This window comes from Clarias gariepinus, chromosome 4 (assembly GCF_024256425.1).
Source record: "Clarias gariepinus isolate MV-2021 ecotype Netherlands chromosome 4, CGAR_prim_01v2, whole genome shotgun sequence".
NCBI lineage: Eukaryota > Metazoa > Chordata > Actinopteri > Siluriformes > Clariidae > Clarias > Clarias gariepinus.
The window spans coordinates 38237501-38265000 of record NC_071103.1 but is presented as its reverse complement, the minus strand read 5'-3'; the positions used below and the strand labels follow the sequence as shown (position 1 = coordinate 38265000).

The window sequence follows — 27500 nt, the reverse complement described above, 5'->3', positions numbered from 1 at the left end:
ACGCGGAGCAGCAGACCAGCAGACCAGCAGATCCCCGTGTCCACTGACAAAAGCTCAGAACTGGATCATGGAGCAATGGAAGAAGGTGGCCTGATTCTCGTTTATATCATGTGGATGTACATCTTTGTTCACCTTGAGAACAAATGGCATTAGGATGGACTATGGGAAAAAGGCGAGCCAGCGGAAGGCAGTGTGATGCTCTCCTTATGGTTCTGCTGGGAAACCTTGGGTCCTGTCATTCATGTGGATGTCATTCCGACACGTCCTACATTCCTGGAGACTGTAGTACAATCTTCCATGGAGACACCCTGACACACTGTACAACATTGTTTAGAAACGGTTTGAGGAACATGATGAAGGTATTGACTTGGCCTTCTAATTATCCCATCGTAAACAAACAAGTCTGACCCACAAGGTCTGTTCTCTACCATGCAAACATAAAGGACTTTAAGTTTTAGTATGTTAAGACTTTAAGACACACACACACACACACACAACCTACACAATATTAGGCAGGTGATTTTAATGTTATGGTTGATCAAGCAGGCCAGAAAGGCGATAAGTAAGCAAGAAGGTCTGTCAGTAGAGGATAAGTAGGTCAGAAAGTCAGAAAGTAAATACAAGCAGTGTTCAAGTCAAACCGGGAATGGTGATAAAATGTCTGGTGAATGAAGGCGTGAACGTGATTGTGATGACAGTGCGGTGATGAGACTCTTAGCTGTAGAAGAACATCAGCGCACAAAGCTTCTTAGAATTCTCTCAGAGAGCTCCTATCTTGGCTTAAAAAGTCCTAGCTGGGAGTCCTAGACTAAAAGTGGTTTAGGAAACCTCTCAGAGCTATTCAAGGACTGATTCAAGGACTGTAATTGGTTGATAAAAAATTCTTTAAAGGTTATAAAATTTGTAAAAATAAATAAATAAATTAAAAAGAATATATGATAATAGAATAGACAGTAAAATCATAATGTTTGTATATAAAGAAATTGTATAATCATGACTTTATGCAAAGTAAAGAAGCAGTGTTTACTTTTAGCTTTATGTTCAGTGTTTGGAGAATATTTCTTCTTTCCGCCATTTTGTCCTCTGCTATGAAAACTCTTAAGCCTCTTAAAAGTCCTCCTCTCTACTCCTAACAATTTTTACCTTAGGAGCTGTTTTTAGGGCTAAGATGTTTCATGAATCATTTTTATCTTTAATAATATTTAGTCACAAATTTAAGGGGAAATTCTGATGAAAAAGACAATTCTAAGAATTTTTTTTGAATTTCATCACTAAGAGCAACTTTTAGGCTTAAGAATCTTTTTAACTACAAGCCCTGAACGGTGCAAACTTTTTAAAGAAGGCCAGACGTCTGTGAATGACGATCCCGTCCGAGGCGCCTCGGCTGGGAGTTATTGTCACATCCCCTGTACAGTCCTGACCTCGCTCTGAGACATTTCCACATGTTTGAGCCATTAAAGGAGTTCCTGGGAGGCTAGAGTTTTAACCATGAAGTCTGATCATGACTTCTTCCTTGATGGTGTCCATGCACTAGTGAAACACTGGGGTAAGTGCATAAGTGTATCAGGGGATTATATAGAGAAATAAAGGGAGTTTTTACTCTCATACAGTAACTGTGTTCTGTTATTCTGCACATCAAAAGTCCTGGTTTGACTTGAACGGCACTTTTATTTACTGTATATGTCCGTAAACAGTATGTAAGTCATTAACCTCAATAATACGTAAGCAGTATCAGTTTCAGGAAATCAGTAAAAAAAAAAGTTAAAGTCAGTTAGTCACTGAGAACAAATTCTTTTGTACAGTATGTCAGTGAGTAAATAATAAAAATGTAATAAATAAATAAATAAAAAAAAGCAAAGAATGATATTTTGGCTGTTATGGACTGACCGCATCACGGGGTCGTCTGGTCTCTTCATCTGGATGGTGTGTAACGGGCCGTTCAGGTTCACCACATACAGAGAGATCACAGGGTTCTCCTCTCCAGCCTGTAGGGAACAGTGTGTAACCAGTGTAACATCTCCACATGCTCATAAATACACACATTACAAATACACACTGTGCATTAACAGAACTTTTAGAAAGCTTTCATTTTATTATATGACAAATTAACAATCAATTAAAAATGTTGTTGTTATATTTATTTAGTATTCCAAAGTAAAATAAACAATTTTTATGTTTATTTCTGACTGTGTTTCTCTCTCTCTCTCTCTCTCTCTCTATCTATTTATTTATCATCCGTGTACGGGGGTGTACTTTGGGGTAACGGTACGGCCGGCTCGTGGGGTACGGTGACCCTGTGAACATCTGCAACTCCATCTTGGGCACCAGCGTGTCGTTGATGGATGTGAATGCCAGACGAGACCCGTCAGGAGACCACCAGTGAGCCACATGGGACTGGAAGATCATCTCTGTAAAGCAAAAAGAGATTCTCTCACACATCATGGCACATTCATACACATTCACGTCTCATATAAACTTAAATAATTCTTTTGAAGTCCATACTGTACATGAGAATGTGTGGGTGATTGAGTCCATGGTGCGAGTACTTGACCAGTCACAATAAAAAAATACAGAAACAAAAACAGAACCTTTAGGGAAACCAAAAAAATATGGACAACCGCCGTGCGACAGTTAACATTTCAACTTTAATTAACTAGCACAGTAAATCCGATTAAAATGACTCGTTTTAGTGCACGCCTCGTGCCTAGTGTCTCTGTATTTTTGTCATACAACATAAAGTTTGTTGCAGACAGAAATAAACTATACTGCACAGCACAATAAGTGTTTTTTTTCGTATATGTTAATACTCTAAAGCATTTACAATTTGTTTTACATTTTACAGTGTAATTGAATTGATTTATGACATATTTTGCATAATTGTTCATTGTTATATACACATTATTTTGTTTCATTCTTGATACCCCCCCCCCCCTTCCAAAAAAAATAAAATCTTAATTTTAAAGCTTATTTGTGTAGTTTGACTATTGGACCACAAGGAGGCAACATTACATAATAATATTAATAATGAAAAACATCACCAGCACCACTGTAGTGCTTTATAAACCCTCACACTGTAATCTACAGGGGGAACCACTTTCCCCGTTCCTCCAGGTAAATCTGTTCCCCCTGTGTTTTCAATGGAAACACATCTTTTTCCATTTCCCCTGTTTCTTAACTGTAATAACAGAAAATCATACAACCTGTGTTGAGTTCAGAGACACAGATAACTGTAATCATTGTTCTATTTTAAAGTGGATTCAGTTGTATTATTCTGTAAACTTCCTTTTGACAAACCCCAGGTACTTCAGTTCTGTTTGTGGTCGAATGCGAAAGGATGAAACTTACTGAATCCAGTAAGGGCGAAAGCTAGAATTATATATAATTCTATCTTAGTCTGACTAACAATTAAGCAATAAAGCCTCTAACTACAATACATGTTATACATATTTAATTATGAGCTACTAACAAAGGAAAAGGAAACAATAAACTTTATAAACTTTATACTAGCTGCTCGTGGGGAACTGAATTCTCAGGGACACCTGGTATGTGGCATACGACAACTGAGTCACAACAAAAACATTTTAATTAAAATCAGATAATGGATGTTTTTTTCTATTTTTTTTATACCTTTTCCATGATAAATTATCATAATTATAAAAACCAAACAAAAAAAAAAGCACTTGTCGTTTTTGGTTTTCCTGCAGGTTTGCATTTTTGTTTCCTTTTTTCTAAACAGCATTTAGTTTTCTTACTTCCAAATGAAAGTCCATATATGGTAACATGAATATTTAATTGACATATATGTAAATGTGGACATTATTAATTCCAATATTGAAAAAAAAACCATAGGTTATTGTACTGTATACATATATAAAATTGTATAGGTCACTGCATGAGTTCATACAACGTGGGTCCAATTATGGAAATGTGGATTTCATTAAGTCCATAAATACACACTGCCTGGCCAAAACTAAAAACTAAAATTCTAAAATCACACACTTTAACATTTTATTCAATCACCTTTATCTTTGATTGCACACAATTTGGAGTCCAATTCATGTGTCAAAATTATTCCTCTTCCTTGCGCTTATGAAAAAAAAAATATATATGGCAATATATTGTAAAATACAATGCAATATATTAAATAATACATTTCAATATATAGGAAACTAGTGCTTATATTTATTTATATATTGCAATATATGCATGGACTATGTATATATGGAAATGTTCTTACTTTTACAAATAAAATTAGCTCTTTTATTCGACTGTTGATTTTTTTATCATGCAACTTCACCGAGTGTTTAAAGGATGTCCATTTATGATTTTTTTTTTCCTGACCACATTTCTTCTACTAACTTGACGGTTCAGCACTATCACAACCTAGAAGAACAATGTGTTGAAGAGGTCTTAATCCAGATCCACTAATTTCAAATATCCTTAGTTATTTTCTTCAGGCCAATAATTTGACCCTTCTGAAATGGTGCATTTTTTTTGCCCAGGCAGTGTATATGATGATGTGGGCATCATAGTGTCTAATATATGGAAAGGTCCAGTAGGAGTCACCGAGCCCCCATTTATGTAGTCAACAAGTCCCTATTAATAATAAATATTAATATAAATATAAATGTTATTAAGTCCATATATGGAGACATGTGCATCAAAATTTTTATACTGTATATAGAAGTTTACTAGTGAACATGTCGCAAATATGGAAATATGGGGGTTATTGAGACTATATTTAATAATGTGAAAGTCATCAATTAGCTTATGAGTCCTTATCTATGTGAGTCCATAGATGGAAATACAAGTCACTGATTTCCCTTTGGGTTAAACCTTACGTCCAAAAATGGAAGTCTGGGAATCACCGAGTCCTTTATAAGGAAATGTTGATACAGTATGATAGCGTAAGTGTGTACTGTACATCGATGCTTAGCGTAAGTCATGTCTTACCCTCATACAGCCAATCACTGAGGCCATTAAATATAACGCCTTCTTTGCCGGTGGAAACCAGACGAATGGTTCGGCTTTCGATGGTGGAGCGGTAGTAGATATTATTTTCAAATATAAAAATCTAAAAAACATGAAAGAGTAAAGGAACGATCTGTAGATCGGAGAGGTAGACTGTGATTGGCTGAAGGTTGCTGATTATGGATATGCATTAGTTTTATCATACACAGTTACACAATGAGGTGAGTGTAAAAAAAAATAAATTAAAAAAGTTTTACCAGAACTATAAATAAACTGGGAGTGTGTGTAGCACTAGGGAAAGAGGTGTGACTCTGCCCATGGTAGGAGCAAAGGATTATTGGAAGGATTATAGAAAATGCTATACCAGCTGCTGTCCTCGTGGTCCCCATCCTGCGTACTGCAGAGGAGCGTTACGCACTTCTGGGGGAGTCAGAATCCACGTTTCCCTGTGAATAATACATGCATGCTCACATCACTGTGTTGTCCTTTATCCTTTCTCGAATTTACCTACAGTGTCCGTGTGGTGTGTGTGTGCATGTGTGTGTGTGTGTGTATGTACTTACGGAGTCTCTAAGCTACAGATGATGTAGTATGCAGTGAAGGAGTGACGATAAAACTGCAGAGAAAGAGAAAGTGTGGGATAAAACACAGAGAAAAGCCTGATATTAAATTATAGCATTATTAGAATAATTATATATTACTGATGATCTTTATGTGCTCAACTGTAAACACATCTTTTGCTACACAGATGGGATGCAGCTGTGTGTGTGTGTGTGCGCGCGTGTGTTTCTCACCGGTTCCATGTTATAAGCCAGCAGAACATGTTTCAGGTCTGCAGAAAGCTCATACTTGATGGCCTTATACATTTCCTGCGAAATGAACAAAAAAGAAATGAGGATATACGTGTGCGTACGTATATACGCTTTCTATTTAACCCCGCCCACTAACCAAGGGCATCAAGCTTGGTCTACTACTCGAAGGTATTTAACCTCTCACACTAGCTAAGAATTCATTTAGGACACCATTACTGTACACTTCAACCAAGATTGTTAAAGTATAATTGTACAAACAGTATAATTGTCCTATGGATTGAGTGCATCAAACCCCACAGTACCAAGTAGTATTAAACCCCACCCTACTTATCAAGGGTACTAAACCCCAGCTATTAACAGACAGTATAAAACCCTGTCCCACTGATCAAGTGTATTAAACCCCACCCAGTGGCAGAGTATTAAACCCTGTCCTACTGATCAAGTGTATTAAACCCCACCCAGTGGCAGAGTATTAAACCCTGTCCTACTGATCAAGTGTATTAAACCCCACCCAGTGGCAGAGTATTAAACCCTGTCCTACTGATCAAGTGTATTAAACCCCACCCAGTGACAGAGAAGACAAAATTTTGTACTCCTGATCAAGGATATTTACCCCCCAACAAAAAGACAGCATTACTACTGTCACGTGTATTAAACACCACGCAGTGGCAGAGTATTAAACCCTGTCCTACTGACTAAGAGTATTAATCCTCCTCTCCTAGCAACACAGAGTATTAAACCCTGTTCTACTGATCAAGGGTACTAAATCCCAGTAACACAAAGTATTAAAAAATCATCATATCATCAGGAGTATTAAACTCCCCCACTGCATACAAAAATCAAGGTTATTAAATTCCACACATGGACAGTATATGGACATATACAGGTTCCACACATGAAACATGTATATGCAGGTTAGCCTCTCTCAATTTTGTGAGTTCTCAGGATCATCAATCTTTTCTGTTTTTCCAACCACATTTTTTCCCTAAAGTTGGTGGTTCGGCAATATCCTTCCAGGTAATCTCAACAACCTTCTTAGTAGTCTGAATTGCTTGATGCAGATTCTTCTGAAACAGTGATGTTATTTAGCCCTGGCAGTATGGTGTATATGTATTTATGTGATTATACAATAAATGAGAGAAAAACTCACAAACTTCCTGTTGGACACCAGCACTGTGCTCTCATTCATCTCCACGTTAAACTTCATCACGTCACCTTCACGTGTGCGATACAGAATCTCCTCATCTACAGGGAGAGCGGGTGATTATTTAATCGGTTACCACACCATGAACATTATAAATATCCCTACACACCAGGATGTGTTCTGATCACTGAGTTCTTCTCTGATGCTTTAATTAGTTTCGTAAATTAACCACAATGCTGTTCAGCTACCTGCTGATGGCGATTTAGCTCGCTCTTCATCTATATCTAAAGAGAGAGCTGATGGAGTAACGCTTTAGTCTCTCTCTCGCTTAATCGTCTGTACACTCTGCTCAATTAGATCAGCTTCAACTTTGATGCTGTCAAACCGAGTCTCTGCTGTAACTTGGTGTCCTCTAGCTGCATGGCATTCTGGGACTTCCAGTGTTTGCGGCAGCATCTCCACCACCTCTATACTATATTTGACGCTAACATGATGTTGCATTTTGCTCTTTTTTTTAAAGGATCACTTACGTTTGATATTTTTACTCCTGTTAAACATCAATGTGTTTCAGCATGAGGCAGGATGAGAGTGGTTGCTTTTTTAAAAGCTCTCTTGTCATAGCAAAAGGCCCTAGTTTTTAATTCCTTCTGTGAGTATAGTCGGGGATGTAGTGGTTTGATTTACAAACCGAGCCGGATAATCTGATCTTTATCTTCGCTAATGAGATGATTACAGAGTCATTTGTTTGCAATCACTGAGGAGCAGTTGAGCGAGGAATGAGAACCGATGTCCATTACTGACAGAGAAAAAGAGCAGGTGATGAACAAATTCTCACAACAGACAGATGGGTTTTGACCTTCTGTCCAATTTCTGAAAGTGCTATCCTTCAGATTAGTCCTTTTTTCCCCAGAGTCTAAGTCAGTCTAAGTGAAATTCATAGGTTTGCTTTGTTGCTGGTTGGTTTTGGTTTTGTATCACTCTACACGGAGTTAAATCCAAAAAGCGAAATAAGGCCATGAGGAGAGAAACAGTTCCCTTTCAAAAGCTACACTCGATGCTGAATGCTCTTTGCGCAACCGGTTGTTGAAGCAGGTGTGTCAAACACGTCGAAAAGTTTGGCATATACACTCAGCAAAAAAAGAAACACCCCTTTTTCAGGACTGTGTATTTCAACAATCATGTTAGAAAAATCCAAAAAACTTTACAGATCTTCATTGTAAAGGGTTTGAACAATGTTTTTCATGCATGTTCAATTAACCATAATCAATTTATTAACATGCACCTGTGGAATGGTCGTTTAGCCCTTAACACCTTACAGAAAGTAGGCATTTAGGGTCACAGTTCTAAAAACGCAGGACACTAAAGAGACTTGTCTACCGACTGTGAAAAACACCCAAAGAAAGATGCCCAGGGTCCCAGCTCATCTGCGTGAACGTGCATTAGGCATGCTGCAGGGAGGCATGAGGACTGCTGATGTGGCTAGGGCGATAAATCGCCATGTCCGCACCCTGACACGCCTAAGACGGCGCTACAGGGAGACAGGAAGGACAGCTGATCATCCTCGCGGTGGAAGACCACGTGTAACAACACCTGCACAGGATCGGTACATCCGAATATCACACCTGCGTGACAGGTACAGGATGGCCACAACAACTGCCCGAGTCACACCAGGAACACACAATCCCTCCATCAGTGCTCAGACTGTCTGCAATAGGCAGTCCATGAGGAGGAGATGCACTGCAGTACTTCAAGCAGCTGGTGGCCACCAGATACTGACTGGTACTTTTGATTTTGAGCCTCCCTTCATTCAGGGACACATTGTGAGACATTTTTAGTTTATGTCTTATGGTGTTGACTCATTTGGTGTTCATACAAATATTTACACATTACGTTTACTAAAAGTAAAAACAAGTCAGAGGACTTTTTCTTTTTTTGCTGAATATATAACCTCGGTCAGGTGACGTCATTTGATTAGGTTCACCTGGAGGTTATAAATAGGCATGAACCGGAAACGTCCTCAGGTCTTTTTGTCTTCAAGGACTGCACTGTGTGTGTGCGTGTCTGCAAGCACTTTTTCAAGCAAACAGAAAGCGAAAATAGAAAGTATCTTATTACTCACCAGAAAGATGGCAGTTAGACAGGAGAGCTGTCCCTTCAGGTAAAAGATATCTTCAGTGTTTGGTGAAAGAGCACGCTATCCTCAGGCTTGAGGGAGCATCTGAGCATTGCGATCTCCTCCCTATTAAAGTCCCTCACGCACGTCTTTAAAACGAAACTGTGAGCTGCGGTGCAATTTCTCGCGTGCAAATCTGGTGAAAGCGTGAGACGGAATCTTCCTTTTCTCTCGCCGGATCATGAGCTTTTACTGTCCACTTGTGAAGGGGCAGAAGAAACTTTCTCTCGCTTTCGCGGAGATGAAAACTTTCACTTCAGAGCGGTTCTCTAGCAATGAGCGAGAGTATCAGGAATTATTAGAGGTGGTAACATGCCTGGTCCGTGTTGTCGTCCATGGTTTTAAATGGCCGTCTAGCCCAAGGGATCTGGAGAGGTCAGCTTCTCGCATGGCACAATAATTGTCTCGAAAACGATGACTCTATTTCTGGCCCTGAAATACTCCTTCCAGCAGCTGAGAGGCTACCATGTCCTAGTGCGGGTGGACAACACTTGGTAGTCTCATAAATAATCGCCTGGGCAGACTGTGCTCGCGCCGCTGGGAAAAGCTAACGCACCAGATTCTGGGTTGGGGCACAGGACAAGTTCCTGTCCCTCAGGACGATTTACATTCCAGGGCATATAAATATGGGAGCAGACTTGCTGTCCAGGCAAGCTGTGACACAGGGGGTTTGAAAACCCCACCCCGAAGTAGTCAGGCGATGGCCCATACGTGGCCCAGACTCCGTCGTATGCATTTCCTTCCATAGCTTTGCTCTCAGGAGTCCTGGCGAAGGTCCATCAACAAGGCTTGAGCCTCGTATTGATAGGGCCCCATTGGCTGAACAGTGTGTGGTATTCAGATCTAATATCTCTCCTGTGAGGAGAGAGCTTCTGTCTTCTGTCTGACATTACATCATCAGCCCGAGCTCTTCTACCATTACGTCTGGCACCAGAGGGGGACCAGTGAAGAGAGGCTGGTCTTCCAGCCAGTGTAATAAAAACTATACTAAGTGCTAGGACTCCCTTCACTAGAAGAACCTATGCCCTTAAATAGAGTATATTGAAAATTAGTGCATAGTAAAACATGTAGACCCAGTCCACTGCCAAATTGTTTCAGTGCTGGAGTTTCTACAAGAAAATTGACCTGGGCTTATGCCCTAGTATTTTGAAAACATACGTGATCACTATTTCGGCTTGTCATGTTCTGACTGATGGCGTTTCTGTGGAAAGCACCCTTTAGTTGCCCGCTTTATTTGTGGAATTAAATGGTTGGGACCTGACACCTTCTTTGAACCACTAAAATCAGCGCCTGTCAGGCTTCTGACCCTTAAGATGGTTTTTCTCATGGCCATTACTCCTCTGAAGAGAATTGGAGATTTGCAGGCTTGGTCAGCCTCCCCATCTTGCTTAGACTTTGCTTCTGGGCTTCCAAAGGTTCCATTCTCGACTATGCACACAGTTGTTCTCGAAGCCTCTGTCCTCTGCCATTTACAGTTCCGGAGCAGAAAAGACTTCACTTACCTTGTCCAGTTCGTGCTCTTCAGATTTACAGTACATCCACCGCACTAGACAGTGGCTCAAATCAGAGCAGGTTCTTATATGTTATGGGGGCTGCAGCCGAAGGGCGGCCGCCACTAGACAAACATTGCCACATTGGGTGAGAGATGCCACTGCCCTAGCCCACGAGGCGCGTGGTCACACTTCGCCTCTAGGATTCAGGGCTCATTCGACCAGGGGGATTGCACTGGCAAGAGGTGTCTCCTTGCAGCAAGTGTGTGATGTGGCAGGTTGGTCCTCTCCGCACACATTTGTCAGATTTTATAGTTTGGATGTCCATGCTACTCAGCATCCCACAGTTATGTCTGAAACCTCCTTGGCTATTGTGCGCACACTACACAACCCTGGGGGTCCATAGTGCAGCGGTGTTGGTATTCTTGTTGCCATAATGTTTTCACGCAGCATCGAGTGTAGCTTTTCAAAGGGAACGTCTCGGGTTACTTTGCTGTAACCCTGTTCCCTGGAAAAGCGGGAACGAGATGCTACGCTCCAATGCCGCACTGTATGCGTGACTGGACAAAAATTGACCTGAGGACGTTTCCGGTTTATGCCTATTTATAACCTCCAGGTGGACCTAATCAAACATCACCTGACCGAGGTGATATAAAATTTTGGCGTGTTTGACACTTATGCTTCAACAACCGGTCGCGCGAAGAACGTTCTTATAGCATTTTCATGCAGCATCTCATTCCCGCTTTTTCAGGGAACAGGGTTACAGCAAAGTAACCCGAGACGTTATTCATTTGTTGTTCTGAAATACTATGGTGATGGGAAAACGCAACCACAATGTTGTAGAATGTGTGTAGACATCATAGAAATCATGGATCATAAAGAAAAGAATGTTTTGCTAAGTAAAACATTGGAAATTTTTAAAAACATAAATTCTAAAACATCTTGTGCATCATCTAGCATTTATCCCATGCCCAGGAGTTCCAGGAAATCTTCAGGAGTTTTAGAATCTCTCACCATGCCTCATAAAATAACTCCAAAACTGCCTTATCCACCCGACACCCTGGTTCTGTTTAGAGCCACATGCTGCTGAAGATGTCTCTATATCTCCAGCCCACTGTTCTCCATGATTGTCTACACAGCTGACTTCTTTGAGTGTTAAAGAAAGATGCCGGCTCACCGCTGATCCATTTAGCTTCTGGGTCATGAACTCTAAAGTCCTTCCTGAAAATGTCCTCTACTGTCACTTTCTCCTTAAGGGCCAGATTGTCCCCTTCACCTGGTAGACACATAGTAGAAAAAAAGAAGAATCATTTATCATTTGTGGGAAATGACATGCACCAGCATTTATTGTATACAAGGCTTACAACAAACTATAATCTACATGAAATCTTCATGCACAGTATTTCAAATTATATTAAAATGCAAATTATGTCTTATTTCGTAAATTTCGCATTTATTGCAAAACACATTTTCCCAAAAAAAGTAATGTGCAGATAATCCCGAATCACCCAAAATATTTCCCCAATTTCCAAAACTATAATCACCATTTTTATAAATTTAAAACAATTAAAATGTTTAGAAAAGACTAAATATGAAATAAATAGACATTAAACCTCACTTAACCTTATGATTCTTCTTGGCACCGGCTGCTTTTTTTGGCTCCCTTTTCTTCTTGTTACCTTGCTACGTGCTATGTCTTGACTAAATCTTGCACAAAATGCAAAAACCCCACTAAAAAAAATGTAAACTCACTTGGCTTTGCTTTTCACTGAGTCAACCTAGTTTAGAACGGCTCACAGACGTACAAACCTTTGGTTTGGCTTGGTTCATTTTCTGGTATGCCGAAAATCTATGCTTTTATGCTACTGTATGCTATGCTCTATAAATTTTAGTTCTTAAGGGCGAAAATTTGTGAGGTGGGACGTTCGAGTGCCGAGGCACCATTGTATATCACCCCAAACCCCCCCCCCCCCCCCCACACACACACACATCATGCTGACCTATTTTATGTTACCTGATTCTTATTGCACCTAGTGGTCAAAATGAGAACCGCAACAATCACTAACAGGGGTCGATTGTGGCGGGAATAGCTTTTAAGAGTAAGTGGTGTCTATAATGTACTGAAACACAAGTCTGAGGAAATGAATAAAATGTTCGCCTTTTCTGATTGAGATGTAAGTGACCTGGTGATTTTGATAATTTAAAATTAGACTGTACCCTGGATGACCGCATGTTGTCGATTCTCACCTGCCTATTACAGGGTTACTCTAAAAATTCACTAGACAGTAGCTTATAACATGCATTCTGTCTGATATCCTCTCAACTTTACCCTGCAACACCGAAATATACTGTATAGTCTTGTGTTTCTGCTGAGAATATGATACACCGGTTTATTATATTGAACATTTATTGCGCATTGATTCAGATGTCATTGAGAGTATACCCTAAAGAGGAACTACAACTAGAAATTGTGTTTCTGATAGATAAAGTTGTGGTTGTTTGAGTCATTCTTTGATGCTTTTGTTTTTAAAATTAATAAAAATAACACAATCTAATATTATTAACATCCTGAAATTGATTGAACCCTTTCTTGCAGTACACTACTGATTAGACTGGATACGTATGTGTAACTGTGTTTAGCTGTGCAATGGAAAGGTGAGGCAACAAATTCACATCACTTTACAATAATATTGGTACAGTAATGAAAATAAACCACTGTATATAAGTGCCATAATAAAATTATAATATTTAAACCTAGTAGGATAAGTTAAAAAAAAATCATTAAATGTATTTGGAAATCTGCAAATTGTTAAATCGTGCTTTAACAAATTTAAATGCTGAAGACTGACAGCCACAAAACAGGTGTAAATAAGATATTTTGTCTTCAGGTAATACGAGTTAACTATGGGCGAAGACGACTACTTGTGGAAACACATATATAAACACGTGACTGCACTAAAACGAGATGAAGTGTGCTATTTGGGGCAGAGCTACAGAGACGTGGTGTCAGAGTGTGTGCTGGTGGTTCGTGTGCCGTTTAGATCGAGCTCTCATTCTGTCACAAAACCAAAAGGAGCACGCGGAGACATTGTGTTCCTGAGAGTGCCTCATTATTTCACTAGCTAATAAACGGTGTGTGAGCTGAGAAAGATAAAACACCAGTTTTTTTTTGTTTTTTTTTTACATTTAATTGTGAAGTTTTGATGTGAGGATGTAATTAGTAATTAATATTTAAAAATTAGGACATGGCACCACAGGTTAAAGGTCACATTTCAATATACATTTTAAGTTTAGGTTATGGGGTTCCAGTCTTCTTTTAAACCTGTAATAATATTAAATGTCAAATTTTAACTAGGAAAAAAAATAATTATTTCATTTTTGTTTTTATTTATTCATAAGTATAATCTGAAACTTAGTACTTTGAATATCAATTTAAGCTCCGCCTACTTCGAAATTACACCATAGTTATACAGTACATCTAAAAAAACTTGTTTCTTAATATATAAATATATTATGACGTCATTATTGGTGTCAGATTTCTTTATAATTTCCTCTAAATTATTTTTTTCCTTTTCTATATGAGCTTTATTTATTACATTTGGTCCCTTTTAGGAATTGCTAAAAATACAATAATAATTACTGTATATGCCGTGAGTATGGAAAGTTTTCAGACCCCCTTACATTTTTCACTCTTTGTTACAGTATATTGCAGCCATTTGCTCATTAATGTACACACAGCACCCCATATTGACAGAAAAACACAGAATTGTTAACATTTTTGCAGATTTATTAAATAAGAAAAACTGAAATATTACATGGGCCTAAGTATTCAGACCCATTGCTGTGACACATATATATAATAGATATTTAACTCCATGTCTTCTGATCATCCATGAGATGGTTCTACACCTTCATTTGAGTCCATATAAAACCTTACAGCTCAGAATGCATGTCAGAGCAAATAAGAATCATGAGGTCAAAGAAACTGCCTGCAGAGCTCAGAGACAGAATTGTGGCAAGGCACAGATCTGGCCAAGGTTACAAAAAAAAATCTACTGCACTTAAGGTTCCTAAAAGCACAGTAGCATCCATAATCCTTAAATCCTTGGAAGACATTTGGGATGACCAGAACCCTTCCTAGAGCTGGCCGTCCGGCCAAACTGAGCTATCGGGGGAGAAGAGCCTTGGTGAGAAATGTAAAGAAGAACCCAAAGATCACTGTGGCTGAACTCCAGAGATGCAGGCGGGTGATGGAAGAAAGTTGTAAAAAGTTAACCATTACTGCAGCCCTCCACCAGTCGGGGCTTAATGGCAGAGTGGCCCGATGGAAGCCTCTCCTCTGTGCAAGACACATTAAAAAACACCTAAAGGACTCCAAGATGTGGATAAATAAGATTGTCTGGTCTGATGAGACCAAGATAGAACTGTTTGGCCCTAAATCTAAGGGAATTGTGTGGAGAAAACCAGGCTCTACAGTCCCAACAGTGAAGCATGGTGGTGGCAGCATCATACTATGGGCGTGTTTTTTAGCTGCAGGGACCGGACGACTGGTTGCAATCGAGGGAAAGATGAATGCAGCCAAGTACAGGGATATCCTGGACGGAAGCCTTCTTCAGGGTGCTCAGGACCTCAGACTGGGTCGAAGGTTTCCCTTCCAACAAGACAATGACCCTAAGCACACAGCTGAAATAATGAAGGAGTGGCTTCACAACAACTCTGTGACTGTTCTTGAATGGCCCAGCCAGAGCCCTGACTTAAACGCATTTGAGCATCTCTGGAGAGACCTAAAAATGGCTGTCCATCAACATTTACCATCAAACCTGAGAGAACTGGAAAGGATCCGCAAGGAGGAATGGCAGAGGATCCCAAAATGCAGGTGTGAAAAACTTGTTGCATCTATCCAATACAAATACTCTCAAATACAGCCATGTTGGGTGCTTCTACTAAATACTGAGCTAAGGGTCAGAATACTTAGGACTATGTGATATTTCAGTTTTTCTTTTTCAATAAATCTGCAAAAATGTCAACAATTCTGTGTTTTTCTGTCAATATGGCGTGCTGTGTGTACATTAATGAGGGAAAAAAATGAGTTAAATAATTTTAGCAAATGACTGCAATATAACAAAGATCGAAAAATTTAAGGGGGTCTGAATATTTTCCGTACCCACCGTATATAAATTTATATATATATAGTGGAACCTCGAATTACGTTTGTTCCGGAAGTGGGCTCGTAAACTAAAACACTCGTAAATCAAAGCACATTTTCCCATAAGAAATATTGGAAATTAAAATTATTTGTTCCACAGCCCCAAAAAATAAATACATCAAAATAATTAACACAAAATATAAATTAAAAATAAAACAAATTAACCTGCACGTTACCTTAAAAAAAAGTAAAAATGAAAATCCTGACAGATAAGTGTTTCCATTTATGCGCACAGGCGCTGTGTGTGTGTTTTTCTCTCTCCTGCGCTGCTGAGTGTGTGTTATGTGTGTGCGCAAGCATAATTTGACACCGTCCCCGTTGTGTGTGAGTGAAGCACCCCCTCTCTGTTTCACATACACACACACACACACACACACACACACACACAGTTAAGGCGAGAGAGAGAGAGACGTGTCAAATGACGCGCGCGCACACACATAACACACACACTAACGTCGAGAGAGAGAGTGTGTGTGCAAACCTGCGCGGTGTCAAATTACGCGTGCACACACATAACAGACACACACTGCAGCGCAAGAGAAAAAAAACACACACACATAACACACACACACACACACGGATTGATTATACCAGTAAGAGACGAGCACTAAGACCCAGCAGGGGAGATGAATACCCGCAGCGCAAGAGAGAAAAAAACCGTTGGCTCAGTTGTGATGACGCGACGCTCGGTGTCAAAACAAGAAGCGCATGCCTTATACATGATATTTGGAGCTCGTAAAACCACAACAACACTCGTTTTTTAAGTCAAAAATTATAAAAAATCTTTGCTCATCTTGAGGAACACTCGTAAACCGCGTTACTCGTAATCCGAGGTTCCACTGTATATATATATATATATATATTATATTTTTATCATAATATGTGGGATTTTTTTGATAAAACAATATTTTTCCAGCAAACAACATCAAATGTCATTCTTTTACATTAAAAAAGTCAAAAAAATTTAAGGTCAAAGATTTGTATTAAGTATTTATTCTTATCTTTATATATGTGTTTCGGTGAACCTTCTTTTGCACAAATATTCTAACATTCTGCTCAGAAAACTCGTGAACACTCCACTCCAAATGATTCTTAAAGTGGGCATCTGGAACATGTTAAACATCTCAGAGCAGGTGAAAACTTGAACTGACAACATGTCTCAGGCTCTAATCCCGAAATATCGCCTGGAAATAAGAGAGCGCTGTTAGGGAAAGTGGGGAGGCGTCTCTGTATGTCTGATGGGTGATCGCTGTATAGACGTAATGAGCAATTTCAAAATGAAAGTGACATTAACGTCCAACACTACAGCCAGGAAGATAAGCTTCCACCATGATTATGATGTGTAGTGACAAAGAAAGAGAAACATACAGTTTCTCAGAGTGATGACATGTTACACGCCTCACTTTTCTGGTGACTTGATCAGGCATAAATTTGTGTAGACTTTCAGCTTTAATATTGAACTTTTACCATAAATATTGTTTTATTTGTTAAAGAATTATAGCCTTTTATTATAAAAAATGTCCTGACTGAACGCAACCCCATTGAACACCTTTGGGATGAACTGGAACTGAAGACTCCTGGACATCCTGGACATACGTGCCTGAGCACACCACTGTTCAAACCCTCACAGTCATGCTTGCATGCTTGAAAATATAAAGTCTAATTCTTCTAATCATACCTGGAAAACAGACGCTAATTGAAATGCAAGGATTTCTAATGTTAGTTAGACACAATCAAATCATTAATACTAGCTGATTAGATAAAGAAAAAGATAAATAGAAAGAAATTGAATGCTCGAAATGATAGCTACCTGGTGTGAGGAGGACGACAGAGGTGACGATGAGAGAGCAGATGATCAGAATAACCAGCAGAGCGATTAATATTCCTTTCCAGTTCCTCTGTGAAGAGTTACTGCCCACCAACTCCTACAGAGAGAGAGAGAGATGAAAGCATTAATGTGCACTGAGTAAGGAATAGGAGACACATATCATGTTATAGGAAAATAATCAGTGACAAGGTGGTGTGATGAAACAGTATTACCATTACCACCTCCAAGTTTATGATTTTCTAAAAACAGCATGCTTTGGAATGTTTTACTCCTCTTACGGACTGCTACAGACATTTACCAAGATTCATTTATTTTTACTCATTAACAAGCAACATGTAATATATTTTATCAACTTATAGTTACATCTAAAGTTGTGGAACATCTGCAAAACAAGAAAGTGTCTGTGTTCTACCAGCCACGACCACACCATGCCCTTCCCCTTGAGTAACCCTTGGGAAAACTGTCATAAAAATCTTAATAGCTTTAGCACTTCAGTAGACTATGTGATGTTCGTTCAAAGTGATTCCTTGGAGGTCGCAGCTGATGAGATTTTATCCATTTGTTTGGCACCTAGCAGAAACTCAATGTATTTAATAAGGGCCCCGTCACACTCTGATGAAGACCAAGTTTCCACTACGTCCTAAAAATACTGAAAAAGCAGTGGGAAAATGGGGCCAAAATGGAAAAAAAAATATGCATTTATCAAGTTCATACTACTTCCTGGCGTAGTGGTTGGCACTGCCCCTGTGCACCTCCAGAGTTCAGGTTTGATTCCAACCACAAGGTCTGTGTGTATGAAGTTTGCATGTTGCAACTCCCCATGCTTGGTGGGTTTCCTCCAGCTGCTCCAGCTTCCTCCAGCAGTCCAAAGACATGCAGATTAGGCTTACTGGCATTCCTAAATTGCCCGTAGTGTGTGAATGCATGTGTAAATGTTGACCAGAGGTCCAACCACAGTCCTAAAAATAAGAATAAATACAATGTTGACCATTAGGCTCTACGGTCCCTAGTTGGTCTACAGAATGATGATGGATGGATACCACTTCCTAGCCACATCAGGTTCTCGCTGCATCTATATCATGTTGTCACAAATGTCCTCGGGTTAGTATAAATGACAAATGCAGTGCTTTTAATCGCAAAGTCATGGTATGAGGAATTGGATCTGGTATCTATACTAAATTCTCGCTGCATGTGGCATGGACGCGGTGATAACCTGCTACATTCAAGCGTGGTAAGGCCCAGAAGAACATACCTTACTTTGGTCTTCTACAAACATGGCATGGACCTCCCATGGTCATTACATAAGCCTAAAAAGTGGGAATGTGGCCCGGTGTGACAGAGTGGGGAAGTAGAGGTAAAATAGTACTGAAAGTTAAGTCCAGTGTCTTATATAGGTGACGTGTTAAGTGTTATAACCTCCATTATCAAACAGAAGATCAGCAGCTTCATTAGAGTTTTAAAGCAGAGATGGTGTTCGTGACCTTGTTCCTGTTATAATAAACCACCAGACATCATTAAACTTTGAGATAACAACGGGTCATGTTTACTGACACAAACCTCACACACACTCATTGCAGAATGAAAGAGAGAGAGAGGGAGAGAGAGAGAAAGACTAAAGTGAGCTGAATGCAGCAGATCAGCGGATTCATTACAGAGCTTAAAAGCTGACCTGATGTTAGTGACCTTGTTCCTGAGTAATTAAACTCCACAGACATCATTAAACACTGAGATAACAACTGGTCATGCTTACTGACACAAACCTTACACTCATTAGTGAGAGAAAAGAGACAAAGAAAAGAAAGGGAGAGGGACAGAGAGAAAGCCCTGAAGCAACATCCTTTCCAGGAGTTACCATCAGACCAGGATGGCATTGGTGCATCATAATTATTATTGTCATCACCATTGTAATAATTATCATCACTAGTATGATTGTCATCATCATCATCATCATCATCTCAACCACCATTATTACCATCTTTACCACCACCATCACCATCTCTACCACCAACGTCACCATCTCTACCACCACCATCACTATCTCTACCATGACCGCCATCACCATCTCTTTTATCACCATCACCATCTCTACCACCACCACCATCTATACCATCACCATGACCATCTTTACCATTACCATGATCATCTCTACCACACCACCATCACCATCTTTACCAATACCATCACCATCTCTACCACCATCACCATGACCATTTTTACCATCACCATGATCATCTCTACCACACCACCACCATCACCATCTCTACCAACACCATTACTATCTCTACCACCACCACTATTACCATCATGACCATTATTACCACCACCATCACAACCGGTAAAACCAATAGAATCACGATCTTCACCACCATCACCACCACAATCTCTACTACTACTATTTCTAGCACCACCACCTCGTCTACCACCACCACAACCATCACAATCTCTACTACCACCATCTCTAACACCAGCCACAGAAGCACCACCACCATGCCTACCACAACCATCATCATCACCAGCATAATTATCTCTACCACCACTGCCATCTTTACCACCACATCCATCATCATCAGCAAGAGCAGCAGTATTACAATCATAATCATTATCTCAACCACCATCACCATATCGTCTATCACCAGTATCATCATCATCATAAGCAGTAGCAGAATGTCTACCATCATCATCATCGTCATCATTTCCACCACCACCATGATCATCATCATCATCATCATCATTATAAAGGATTCCACAGTAAACCAGTAAACAGAGGTGGATCAAGTGATTTATATAGAAAATAAGGAACGGATTCTGACACGGCATGTGTTTTATAGAAAGGTTTTTCTTTTTTCTGTTTCCAGCTGCATTGATCAATTAACAGCATATAACCGAGACATTGTAAATCTACAGCAGCATCTCAGACAAAAACCGAACCGAACCACAAACAGCCTGAAGTGAGAAAGTGGAGGAACAAAATCCTTTAAATCCATAAACACCCCCGGCAGCAGGACTCGCTCGCCACAAAACACATCACAGTGTGACATTAGCACTTCTGTGATGATCAATGTTCTTCAGAAAACTTTGCTTCTGCCCTGCTGAGCATGAAATAATTTACCAAGTCCACTTAGCTGAGTGAAATCAATAATAATAACCTGTTATGAGCTTTAATAGAGATGCACTACAGAGAAAAGAGCTGTACAAAGGAACCACGTGCTTTCTGAATGGATTTCATCTCGGAGTCATTTAAGCACTTCTCCTGTCAAGCCTGACTGCTTAAGTCTCGCTGATGGAGCAGGCATCATGAACCAGATGTCAGACTTTATTTGAAACAGCAGTCCATTTCAGTAATTCAAACAGGTCGGGATCTACAAATATGATGATAAGGAAACAAAAGAACAACCAAGAAGAAAAACACAGTCCTGTCTGGCTTGACGCATTCATGGGAAAGAATAACACCTATTACAGTTTGTAAGATATAGAATTTTCTCCCACAGCACTGTTGAATTCTCGGCCCTGATTGGGCAGAAGACACCGAGTCATTTTCTCTAAGTAAAGCACCAGAGCACTTGCTTTAGTTCGTTCTCATTTCTATATCAGCAGGTCATTCAAAGGATCTCCTGCGGCAATCACAACACAATATAAGCTTAGTAATGAACAGGTGAAGAAACTGTGGAAAATACAAAGAACGTAGTGCTGCATAATGAATCGCATAAAAATCTTAATAGTAACATGAACCTGTGCAGTTGATTAATCACAAAAGGCTCTAATTTATTACAGGTGATTTACACATAGTCAGGATTTTATGTCGTTATATATTTTTTAGAGTCCCACTTTTTGAAAAAAAAAAAAAAAATCACAATTATGCATTTTATAGATTTCTATTTTTAATTTATTTTATTGTAACTTGTAAATCTGTTAATTCGTTTCATTTTTTTCCTTAGTGCAATTTTTCTTTTATTGCAGAAAAATCTTTATATCTTCTTATTCTATCTCACCAACAATCGCATAAGCGTTTCACTGCATATCATAGTGGGCATGGTAGTGTACATGACAAATAAACTTTTTTTTTTTGTATTTGAATCAGCAATAGGCATTTTTTTATAAATCACGCGAAAAGATTATATGTGCACAAATCAATGTTATTGATCAATGTTAATTCCCAACAACTGGATGGAGCGCCTGTCCCAAGCCCAGATAAAATGGAAGGGGTTGTGTCATGAATAAGTACAACAAACTCAAAAACTCATAGTTCCTGGAAACATCATTACTTATGTAACTGATTACCTCAATTTTTCTTAGTTTTGCCAACTTATTCGGGTTTACGTTGTAAAAAACTAACTAGCTCCCCTGGGTGACTGAAAGGTGTACTGCAGTCAGAAATCATCACCCAAATAATAAAATCTCCCAGATCCAGTGGTTGTGAACCAATACTGAATAATTTAAGTATTATTATTATTTTTACAATTATTTTAAGATGATAAATCAATGCAACAATTGTTCAGTTAATTGGCAGCAGGGCTAGCTTTGTGGTTAAGGTGTTAGGCCCCTTATTTCATGTATAATGAAATAAAACATAGGTCTCTCTGGATAAGGGCGTCTGCCAAATGCCGTAAAGTTGGTGTCAAGTTTATTGTCATATGTAACAGTAAAGAAACATGTTTTCCCCATAAAATGAAATTTTGTCCTTTGCTGTCTTTAACGAATGCCACAAGAATAATGAATATACTGTAGGTATAAATAGATGAAAAAGCAAAAAAATATACAGTATAATGTGAATGTGTAGACATGTATGCAGAGTAGAGTATGTAATAAAAAATATATATCCCAAAGTCTGCAATGACTGGGCAATGATTGTGTAGTGTCATGAAATACTCTTTATTATGAATTTATTTATATTTATTATTAAAGTGACTACCTGTACCTTATTACCCCTAATAAACTGGTCACAGGTCTAAATCACAATTTTGATTTTATAGAATTAATCACGCAGCCCTAATAGAGAGGCAAATCATATTTCAGTAACAAGATCTTCACTTTTAATCACTGATTATTTTCGTCCTCGACCACGGCACAAGTGCTTTAATTCTTAGAAAATGTTTGTTTAATGATATTTTAATATCTTTTGCAAATCCAGGTGCTGCTTGAAGATACGATTACTGTTTGCTCTTTTTGGTTGCGCCCACCTTGTTTAGTCTTCAAGCTAATGTCTTGTTAAGTACGTCTCAAGGTGCTTTTATACAGAGAAAAACAAAGTGTGACATGACACGAGTGCACCATGATGAAGTCTTCCAGCTGAATCGTCCGTGTTGTTATTCCCGTCGAAGTGAATGACTTCTTCAACAGAGCTCGCTGTGTCAGGCCTTAATTATGTTTTCCCTCACATGGTGCTTGTTCTCCCACGACACTATACAAGCTTCAAGTAAAATTTCACACCAGCGCCGGCTCCCGAGATCATCCCTGCCTCCAGAGGATACGAGATGTGAGAAAAACATAGAAAGAACATGTTGTCAATTTTCTACAAACTATAAATGGAAGCGTTTATGCATGTTGTGCTCAGGAGAATCTGCAGATGCTGTTGAAGGATGTTCGACAGGGTGAGATTACCCCGAAAAACCCACTCGAGAGAACTTTTAAAAGGTTTTTGTTTTGGTGCTAAAGGCTAAAAGATAACAATTCACCTTAAATTCTGACACACTTTCTATCAAAAAGGGGAGAAAAAAATAGCCCCAGCCTAACCTTCTTCCCAGACACCATTGTGAGTCACCTTGGAGTGAACGATTTTATTTTCTGGTCCACTTTCACTCTTTCACAACCCTGCTATTTATAATGCCTCCGAGCTTGGCTTTATCGCTCCGTACCTTCTACACCCCTAGATTTCATAATGCACTTTTATAAAGGTTTAAATAAAGGAAGTCTTTGTAACACTTTATACTGTAGTTCCTACATTAATAACAATTGTAATACTTGCTGTTTCTTAAACGCAATAAAATGCTCCAGGGTCGCCCTTTGTGATCAGTAATTATGATGATTACTGAAGAATAATGATCATCAAGGTAACGGACTCAGGTTGAAGCCAAGGTTAGTCAGAGGAAGAGTGGAGTGACAGAACTCTTATTAAAGTTAATGGAGGTCAGAAGTGACCCTGTGCTGCTGGAGAAACCAATAAGGGAGCCAAATTACAACAAGCCAATCAATTGACTCCACTTCTGGCATAATGATTTGGCTCTCAACTAATTTTTTTTTTTTTTTTAAGCAAAAGCAGCATAAGGGAAAAGAAAGAAGAAAAAAAAATCATACCACTCAGAATAAAATGAAAGAAAATAAAGCCTAAGGTATAAGTATCTTGTTTGTTTTGAACAGCAACCAAGAATCTGTTGCTTCGCCAGAGATTTCCATTTCATAGCAGGTTTCACTGTTTGTACATAAATTTGCAACAATGTAGGGGTGTGTGTTGTGAAAGCAGAGTGTGTAACTGCTTCTCAAAGGTGTTTCAGATGAACAGAGTAGATACGAGTCAGACAGAGGAGTGTAAGAGTAGGAGAGCCGCTCTGTACGGATCAGGAGAGGCCGTTGTGCGGATTTAATAAATAAAATCAAGTAGATTTCTGATCTGATCTTAACAGCACATGTATACACGTATGTTTTGTTTTTTTATGTTGACCATAATATATATATATTTTTTAAATGGTGGGTTCTATGATGCCCCCAATAGTCTGATTCTAGAACCACACGTTCTATCAGAATAGGAGATGCTACTGTACAGTACTGTATACACGTACATAGGATCACCTATGCTGTCTCCTCTGTCTCCTTGGTTCCTGGTTGCCAGTTCCACCCCACAAAATATGAATCATTTCCATAAGACACTGTAACCCATTCACTGGTCCATCTTTTAGAAAGCCTCAAATGGTATCGGTTCAGTGGTGACCAGAGCTGTTGTCCAATTAGCGGTTGAATCAGACTTGCCACAGAACCAGTCTAGGTGAGAAAAGTCCAGATGAGATCACACGTAACAATTTTATTTAATTTTCAATTCAATTTCATTTGTGTAGCGCTTTTTAACAATGGCAGCTTTACAAAATGCAAGGTTTCCACTTTACTGTCTTCCTATGGTCCTAGTGCGTTAACCTTTGCAGGTGTGGGATGAGTGGACAATCTGAAAGCCAACTTTTTAAAGATCCTCTCCATTATTAAGAAAGATCAATGTGGACTCTTTACCCAGGGGTTCTGTCACCAGCTACCAGACTTTTAAAGGTTAGCTTAAGATATTTATCATGAAAAACAAAGTGAAACATGTGCAATGAATCATTTAAAATGCCAATTGATTGTGAAAGGATTGCTTTTTTAAGGGTTTAACGCACAGGTGGGATCACAGACACACGAACACAAGGTCTTACATTTACATTTGGCAGACGCTCTTATCCAGAGCGACTTACATTTCTTATCTCATTACACATCTGAGCAGTTGAGGGTTAAGGGCCTTGCTCAAGGGCCCAACAGTGGCAACTTGGTGGTTGTGGAATTTGAACCTGGGATCTTCCGAACCATAGTCCAATGCCTTAACCACTGAGCTACCCCTGGCCCAGGTCTTATGTTATTTGGAAAATATTATTTGTAAAAGTGGAGAAGGAAAAGGTTTAAAGAGGGAGAACAGTAAAAAGGGAAGAGAAGCTGTAAGGGTGTGCATGTGCGGGTCTGGAGGTAGTGCCCAGCTGGCATGAGGCCACAAGCCTGGTGTTGGTGGGCAGAGTAGGCCTGCGTGGGCAGTGGCATCTGCAAAGCTCCCTCAAACAGCTCCTCTAACTGACTGGCCAACCGGCCCCGTCCAGCTGTTCTTGGGTGCAGCCACAGACGGGACTACCTCGTAATGCCTGTTGGCTGGGCAGTTTTTCCGGCTGGGAACAGGAGACTTTCGTGAAAGACACAGTGACCTTTTTCTATTCAGCAGCAGGATCATGAAAGCCGACTCTTGTGTAAGGGTGAAAATGCCGCGGGAGCTCTTCCTTTTTTGTGGATGGCCTCAACCCAGAGATCAAACAGTGGCACTGAGTTCTTTCAATGTCCACCACCTGACTTTGCTCTGAAGACCTCCGGACCTCAAGCTGAACTCCCCACCTCGTTTTTATATTGCATAGAAAGCCCGATTTAACAGTCTTGTGCCCCCACACACCTAGTGCCTACCTCGTAACAGCCAACCAATGGCAAACACTTAGCCCAGGCAGTGCTGTTTCTCAGACGCTTGAGGTCTGACTGTGCATGACTCCAGCATTGCTTTTTTCTCGAGGTGCTTCCTCAGACTTCTGTTTTCCCTAACTAGACCAAATAACAGCAGGGCAGTGGTTGGCTAACACTGGGGCATGTCCACACTGTTTCACTTCTGGGGGATCCTGGACATCCTAGATCTTCAGCCAAGTTAGCCCGAAGCCATGTGACCACAAAGATGCCGGGGGAAAGGGGGAAATTTATACACTAGGTTGCTATTCTGTTCACCACAAAGGCTAGGACAGACAGAGTGGAACCTTTGAATAATAATTGCACTAAAATAAATAAGTTTGCAAACAAGTTAGAGGTTTTACTACAAAACATTAGACACCCTACTGTAGGTTTGGAATTTTACCTAATTTGGCATATTATTTTCCTCAATAAGCAATCTTTTTTGTATTTTTTTTTAAATGTTAAAAAAAGATAATATAACACAATAACACTGGTCGTGCAATCTCATGTCCCACCAGTCTACTACTACTACTACTACTACTTGGGCAAACTAGCGGCTACTGTGAATGAAATGGGTTTTGATGGACCTTTTAGAGGACGCTGAAGCCAAGAAAATTGTTGTTTACACTCTGCCATTGCTGACTGCCAGTGCAGACGCCCCAGCAGGCGACTTACATTATATTATAAGGTGCTGTTGTCAACTATCACAGAGGAGGCATATGATGGATTGTAAACTAAAAGACTTGTATTGTTTTTCAGGGATCTTCAAGAATATTTTTGCCATATTTTTAAAATTAAAACTCAACAGTAAACTAAATTTACAAATACACCTGCAGGGTAATTTATCCATTCTGACAAAACGGTTGGATGTGGGTTTGTAGCATTTTGCAAAACAATACTAAATCACACTGATATAACCAATTTTACACAAACTTTTGTGCTTTTTTAACTCAATTTATTTCAATTGTACAGTATTGGACAATGGTGATTGTCAGAAAGCACTTTCATGCTATGAATCAAAAGAAAGCAAAGGAAATGAGTATGAAATGTGTAAGACAATCTGTTTGAATCAACATGATCAGATTGTCTGTTTATGAACCCATGTGACTCTATGCACAAAATATTTTCCACTAGTTTGTAACACTATCTGCCAAAATGGATTTATCTCGTATTGCAGTGAAACCCCCCTTAAGCAAAACCAGGACAAATAAAACATAAAAATAAATCTATTCTAAGGCCTTACTGGTTTTAACCTCGCTCTCACTGATCAGACAAGGTTGGAGAATCTGAATAATTACATCTTTATGCTCATAAAATAGAAAAATCTCAGTTAACCAAAAGACAATTAAAGCTTTCAGCACACTTCATTTACTCAGTTGGCCGATGCTTTTATGCACCTTCCATGTGAGACTGGATACAACGGAGCAGCTGAAGGTTAAAGATCTTGCTCAAGGACCCAAGCATGGCAGCTTGGCACTGCTGGGATATCTACCAACATTCTAATCTCTCGCTTAAAGCCACTACACTTACCATATTTTGCACCAAGGACACAAAATAAAAAAAATAAAAAGACTAGACAAAAAAATTACTTTAAATTATTTAAAATTTAGTCAATAGCTCATGCTTAATAAGTGGACTACCTTTTATTTAAGCTTTAAATAACCAGGA

General features: G+C 39.4%; 1 protein-coding gene across 1 annotated transcript in view; it reads right to left on the bottom strand.

Annotated features, from left to right (window-relative positions):
• The window catches only part of dpp6a (dipeptidyl-peptidase 6a), a 63296-nt gene that overhangs the window by 16651 nt on the left and 19145 nt on the right, over positions 1-27500 (bottom strand). Inside the window, exons 2-10 of the mRNA XM_053494366.1 lie at positions 17607-17721; positions 11768-11866; positions 6934-7028; positions 5766-5840; positions 5535-5587; positions 5336-5417; positions 4954-5074; positions 2254-2408; positions 1888-1985 (exon numbers count right to left, since the gene is read on the bottom strand). Coding sequence (XP_053350341.1) covers positions 1888-1985; positions 2254-2408; positions 4954-5074; positions 5336-5417; positions 5535-5587; positions 5766-5840; positions 6934-7028; positions 11768-11866; positions 17607-17721 — 893 coding nt within the window. The remainder of the gene's footprint in view (positions 1-1887; positions 1986-2253; positions 2409-4953; positions 5075-5335; positions 5418-5534; positions 5588-5765; positions 5841-6933; positions 7029-11767; positions 11867-17606; positions 17722-27500) is intronic.